This window comes from Acomys russatus, chromosome 6, assembly GCF_903995435.1.
Source record: "Acomys russatus chromosome 6, mAcoRus1.1, whole genome shotgun sequence".
Classification (NCBI taxonomy): Eukaryota; Metazoa; Chordata; class Mammalia; order Rodentia; family Muridae; genus Acomys; species Acomys russatus.
Genome location: NC_067142.1, coordinates 21108403 through 21115375, shown reverse-complemented (window position 1 = coordinate 21115375; position 6973 = coordinate 21108403). Strand labels below are relative to the sequence as shown.

At 48.8% G+C, this 6973-nt stretch overlaps 1 protein-coding gene across 1 annotated transcript in view; it reads right to left on the bottom strand.

Annotated features, from left to right (window-relative positions):
* The window catches only part of Ccdc93 (coiled-coil domain containing 93), a 67331-nt gene extending 62024 nt beyond the window's left edge, over window positions 1-5307 (bottom strand). Inside the window, exons 1-2 of the mRNA XM_051148196.1 lie at window positions 5110-5307; window positions 1845-2028 (exon numbers count right to left, since the gene is read on the bottom strand). Coding sequence (XP_051004153.1) covers window positions 1845-2028; window positions 5110-5151 — 226 coding nt within the window. The 5' untranslated portion in view covers window positions 5152-5307. The remainder of the gene's footprint in view (window positions 1-1844; window positions 2029-5109) is intronic.
* Between the last annotated feature and the right edge of the window lie 1666 nt (window positions 5308-6973).

Here is a 6973-nt window from a genome sequence, read left to right as displayed (position 1 = left end):
GTGTGTGGGTGGTGGTGTGTGTGTGTGTGTGTGTGTGTGCGCGCGCGCGCTCACCTGTTCATGGGCATATGGAAGCCAGAGAGACGCCAGGTGTCTTCTATTGTTCTAGGCCTTGGTTTTTGAGATAGGGTCTCTCTCTGAACTTGGAGCTCACCATGACCAGGGACCCCCAAGGATCCTCCATCTCCCCGGTGCTGGCATTACAACCACCCACCACCATGGCTGGCTTTTTATATGGTGACTGAACTCAGACCCTCACGCTTGCACACCAAGCACTTTACCCACTGAGCTGTCAGCTGAGAGATTTCCTAACCCAGTTTCTGACATGTGCCAGATCGAGAGAGATTATGTGTTCCTCCAAGGGGTCATGTGGGCAGCAAGCTGGCATTTTCTGGCTCCTTATTTAATATGAGAGGTACAATAAAATACACATTTCCAGGTCCCCAGCCTGCACCCACCTAAGCAGACGTCCAATGGAGGAGGTCTGGACATGGAGACAGGGAAATCCATGGGGCTCTCTGGCCAGCCAACCAAATCAGATCGCCACGTTCCAGGATAGTGAGAGACCCTGTCTAAATAAGCAAGGCCTACAAGTGTGAAGATCGATACCAGAGTTTGGCATCTTGCCTCCACATGCACACACATACATGCACACACACTCGCATGCACACGCACACACCAGATATTTATTTTTATGTGCTTACTGAGTCGATATGGACCGTTTAGGGACAGAACATCCCTTGCTGATTCTGCTACAAACGAGGAGGAGGGCGACACTCCGGAGCATGCAGCACTATTTCCAAAGGCTTCCTGGCCTGCCTACCTTGCCATGGGTCCCAGATGCTTCAGGAGCACAGTCTACTGGGTGTCATGTAATTCTGTCCCCACCTGTCGGTTCACCCGTCACTCTCCTCGGCAACAGGGAGTGAAGGGCTGTTGTTTATATCAGTGCCCCCAGCAGCTAACACTGGGCCCTTTGCATGATCACTGCTCTTGCTCAGCTGAATTAAAAGATGCCATCCCAGGGCTGGAGGGATGACTCAGTGATTAAGAGTGCACGCCGCTCTTGCAGAGGACTTGAGTTTGGTTCCCAACACCTACACTGTCACTTCAGCTCCAGGAGATACAATGCCTGCCTGGACACACCAATACACACACGCATACACTTAATTAAAAACAAAACCAATCCTTTAAAAACAGTTAAAGGGAAGCTGCCTCTTCTAAACACAGCAGCTGCCACCTGCAGAACGTCTGCCATTGTTTTCTAAGCATGTGGTTCAGGGAAACTGTGAACTCAGATTACTTTCTCCATATACTTTATAATCCCTACCCAAGCTGTATGTTCCTTAAGAGAGAAACAATTTCACGTGTGTGTGTGTACAGATGTGAGTGTTCCCGTGTGTGCCTGTGTCTATACACATACATGCACACATGTGCGGGCCACAGGCCCACATTGCCTGTCATTCCTCAGGAGTCACCCATCCATCTTCCTAGTTGAGACAGGCATTCACTGTCCTGGAACTCATCCATTTGGTTAGACAGGCTGGCCAGCGGCCTACCTCCCCAGGACTGGGATTATAAGCATGCCACCATGCCTGGCTTTTGTCACATGGGTTCTGCGGATTCCCAGCATGCACCGTACTGACCGACTAGGCAGCTCCCCGGCCTGAGAAAATACCCTTCCCTGTTTACATTTCCCAACACGTTGTGCAAAGAAATTCAGCTGCATCTGTTTATTGACTTGTAATTCTCTTTGATCCGGACTCGGGTACTTCCCTGAGGAATGTGGATTGGGAGGAACGGCATCAAGGATACGGAGAAAGTAAAAACACAGTCACTTCATCCTCCGCTATCTTGGTTAACCATGATAGCCTTCAAAGAAATAGCATAGCGGTTAGCACGGCTTCCTCTTACCTTGTCAAAAGGAGACAAGCCTTTAATTCTTGCTCTGAAATACCCAGCTGCAACCAAGAGCTCCAGAATTTCAGTCAACTTGACATTTTGTTCTTCATCTTCTCTTGTTTCCACCTAGGACAAAAGGGGGGTGTGTGAAAATGGAAAAGGCCTTCTTGACTGACTAGAAACAAAATATATCCTTCCGGTGCCACGGTCGCATTGCCAAGAGTCTGATGACTTTGGCTAAACTACTGCACTATTTTCTCAAAGCTCGGAGGACAGCTCAGTGGATATAGTGCTTATCATATTAGCAGGAGGACTGAGTTCAGATCCCAGCACCCATGTAAATGCTGGGCGGGTATGGTGGCTCACCTGTTATTCCAGCACATGGAAAGCAAAGACTATAAGCCAGCTATTAATAGCTAGACTAGCCCAACTCGTAAGCTCTGGGTTCAACTGAGAGGCCTTACCTCAATGAATGACATATAGAGTAGCCGAGTAAGACACCTGACGCACATGCCCTCGCATACATGCACATGCATATCCACATATACGTGTGTACTCACACAAGTGAACAGCCATACATATACACATGTAAACATGTATAGATACCACACATGCAGCACACGAATAAATGAAATGGGAATCCTTCAAGTAGTCAGCCATCATGTGTCATGAAGACACTGCCAAGAAGACGATGTATCCCAGAAAGACCCTCTTCCATCTCAACTCATCCGGCAGGCTGCCTATGCGAGAGTATGAAGGAGGCCTCTCATCCACTCACTCCAGAAGGTACAACCGTACTTTTGCAACCAAGGAAATAAGTGCTTTGGCACAAGACACCGCATGAGGATGTTCACTTTACACATTAGCACACTTACACAGGATGGAAAGAGGCCATGGGCTGACACACAGAAAATGAAAGACCATCCTTTCTTGAAGCCATTAAAAACCCACCACACTGGTTAATACATGCAGTTGCTAAACCCAGAGCGACAGTTCGGTGGTTAAAGGAACATACTGCTCTTCTGGAGGACCCATGTTCAGTTCCCCAAGGCCACACCAGGCAGCTCACAAGCACGTTAACTCATCTCCAGGATATCCGACACGCTCCTCCGGCCTTCGTAGGGACCCAAAGTCACTCGCACACACAGACACACGGGCATGCACATGAGTATATAAGTAAACAGACCTATAACCAGGGCACTGATGAAGACGAATCACCCTGAGCTCTTAAAGAAGGCCAAATAAATGCAGCTGTCCTGCACAGCAGCTCACAGAAGTTAGAAGGGCCCAGGTTTTTTTTCTTATATATATATATATATATATGGGGGCTTAGAGCTGAAGGGCATGAATTAACCGGATTAGCGAGAGCCAGGTGGCAGTAGTTTGGTTTTGTCTTGCCTCCCTGGTGCTGAGATTACAGGCATGCACCCCCACTCATTTTTCACTGTGCTGGGGATAGAACCCAGAGCTATCAAGCACATAAGCAAGCACTGCACTCCAGACCCTCATTGTTGGGCTATTTTACATTTTATCCTTGTGCTATAGTTTTTGGGACACAAAACCTTTATATCTGTTGTTCAACCTATATCTGTGTACATACTGTATAATCTAGTCACTGTTTCGTTTTTCCTGTGTTTTCCTTTTTCTTTTTTAAGACAGGATCTCACTAGGTATGTCACCCTGGCTGGTCTGAACTTACTATGTAGACCTAGGTAGAAAAGAGCAACAAATCAGGCCCAGCCTCCTGGCAATCCACAGAGAGTCAGACATACTCATAAACGTGGTATGGATGACATGGGAGGCTCTATTCTGACTTACACATGTGTTCACATATGCACTTCAACACACACACACACACACACACACACACACACACACAGAGAGAGAGAGAGAGAGAGAGAGAGAGAGAGAGAGAGAGAGAGAGAGAGGCTTTAAGTTGCAATGAAAACTTAAAATATTACTGCAGAGGGGGGGAGGAGAGCAGCTTTAAGTAGTAACGAAAACTTAAAATATTACTGCCCAGACCCCACTTTTCACAATCCCAAGTAAAACCAGAAAAACACATATACGACTTTTCACCTAATGCAGCGGTTCTGACAGCTGATGACCACGTCAGCCCTTCCATTACTATATTCGCCTACAGTGACTCTGTAACAAGTAGGACTAAGATAGGACAGAGGATCTGTGAGGGGCACAGGGAGGCAAGACGGGTGCAGGCGCCTATGAATGGGCGCGGTGGCAAAGAATCAGGCACACCCCTGCCAAAGTCGGCCCCACCCCACTCCACCTTAGAAAGGGGGTCTAGGTGCAGCAGGGGTGTCCCCTATTTCTCTCTGCAAACTGGGACTCTTCGCTGAGCTTTGAGCTTTGAGTCAAGCAACTGGAAGGACAAGTGAAAATCCCACAGCCAAGCTTTCACGGTGGCCCAATTACGGTGACTGTGCTTTCATTTCCAGCCATCGTGGAAATCTTACCCCTAGGATCGAACGGGTACTGACTGAGAACTTGACTACAACTACTCCTGAAAAGGCCATCCCTCTTCAGGACAAGCAGCAGTGTCCCTGTCCCAGCACAAGGCTCCACGGGAGAGGGGTGTCCTCAACTCTGTCACCACCACCCCCGATGGAAGCACAGCTCCCAAACTTCCTCCATCCTCCCTGGACCAGGGACCAGAAGCTGAGAAAGTGTTAGTCTTTCCCAACAAAAGGGAACGAGAGAGAAGCTGTCCACCTGGACCCCCGCCGCGGGAGACTTGAGTCCCAAGGTCACCGCCCTCTGCACACCGGGAGCCTGGACAGTCCCACCGCACGCACATCTCGTGACTGCTGAGACTCCCGAGCGCCAGCAGCCTTGGCCTGGGAGAAAGCCAGTCTCGCAACGTCAGGGGCTTCCAGACTGTCCGAGGTAGGGATTCCCGGGGACCTCGTGATGAGTGAGGTTGCGTCTGGGCAGGGATGTGGATGTTCCCTCAGTCCCCAGGGGCCCCCAGGAATCCTTAAGTTTGCACCCAGCAACACGCTGCACATTAGCACGCCGGGGGACCAGTCAGCTGTCCCTCCAGGGTACCCAGGGTCCCGCCTTAGGGCAGACACACCTGAGCAACCGCATACAGTGTCCCCGCCACCCCCAGGCCAGTCCCTGCCCACCGCCCCGGGCTTGGCCCTCTCTCCACAGCAACCCCAGGGTGTCAGGGACAGAGGTCCTCACCTCGGGGAGCCCCTGGCCTTCCAGACCCTTGGGCAAGCCCATGATCCCGATGCGCTGATGTGGAGCCGGAGGGAGCCGGCCCTACAACCGAGCTGTGATCCGGGTGGGGTGCAAAGCGGAAACTTCCTTCACAGGAGCTGACACTACCTCAGCCGGTCGGAGAGCCGTGGCCCCAAGGAGCATGCGCACTAGGGCGGAAGCGCGGTAGCACTGCGCCTGCGCAAGGGCAGCCAGCCCTGCTAGGTGGGGCTGGATCCTGACTAGCCAATCCTCCCATCAGGGGCGGTACTGAGTCAAAAAGTCCTCCCAAGCTACTTTTCTTTTCTTTTTTTCTTTTAAAAATGTTTCTTTTTCTTCTCTAAGTTTTTTCCTTTCTTATATTTTTGTCGTTGTTTTAGTTGTCTTCTTTCTTTCTTTCTTTCTTTCTTTCTTTCTTTCTTTCTTTCTTTCTTTCTTTCTTTCTTTCTTTCTTTCTTTCTTTCACTAGAAAGTGTCTTAGCCAGCCTGCTTTAGCACTTGTTATAGAGCTGAGGATGACCTAGAACTTCTGATGCGTCTACATCCCACGTTCTGAGATTATAGGCGTGTGCCACCATGCCCAGCTCTATTTTTTTTTAAATCAGTTTACAAAGTAGCGTGTTTCTTACGGCATTTTCATACACCATTAGTTTTACTTGAGCCCCCACCTTCTTTTCTCTACCATTTGCTTGTCCAGTCCCTTCCCTTCTCATATCCTTCCGCCTCCAGAATTTCTCCCTTCAACGGTCATGTCTTCTATGTTCTGTAGCCGTTCCCTCTCCCTCAAAACCATTTTTGACCTTTTCTAGTTTCTTGGACTCCAAGAACTCCTTCGAAGCTGTTTCCCTGCGTCCTGAGGATTTCTTGCTTTCCGGCTCCCTTTTCTTTCCTGGCTATCTCAGATTCTGCGAGTTCGGTTCTCACCAAGCGCGGGTTTGGAAGCTCCTCACACAGATGCACTCGGGTATTTTTTATGCAGCTAGGGCCCAGTTTCAGCCATGTTTAACACACTCTTGTGCAAGTTATCAATATATGGACCGGGACAGAGAACCCAAAAAGAGGTTATTTAGGCCTGTTCCCTCCCAGCCTCTACACCTTATTTCCTGGAAGGTTTGTTTCGGAGCGTAATCCCTGACTAATCTCATCCTGACATTCTATGTCTTTCTGGGAAAAAGCATTTTTGCAGAACGCAGAGTCCTGTGATCCTGTAATATTAGCAACTGCTTCATTTATGTAACATACCCCTTGTCTGTCCCAGAAGATGGTAGCTATATAAAGGGGTTGTCTTTTCCCCCACTAGCCCAGCACCTGCTGTTTTGCTAGCTTATTTTCATTTTGTAAGAAATGGAGACAGAAGTGACATGGACTCTTTGGCTGTAGGAGAGATTTTTTTTTTTTTCTTTTTTAAAGTTTTATTTCTTTATTTATTTTTATTTAAGTAATTTATTCACATTATATCTCATTTGTTATCCCCTCACTTGTATCTTCCCATTCCCCCTCTCTCCCTCTTTCATCCTATTCCCCTCCCCTAGGTCTGTGACAGAAGGGGACCTCATCCCCCACTATAAGATCACAGCCTATCAGGTCTTTTCCTGGTAGGCTACTTACTCATCCTCTGAGTGTCACCAGGTCTCCCCACCAAGGGGAAGTGGTCAGATAGGGGGCACCAGAGTTCATGTCAGAGTCAGTCCTTGCTCTCCACACAATTGTGGAGAATGTGCTGTCCATTGGCTAGATCTGGATAGGGGTTCTAGGTTTACTACATACATTGTCCTTAGTTGGTACAGTAGTTTGAGCTGATCCGCCTAGTTCCAGATCCGCCAGCCTTAATCTTCTTCTTTTAGGT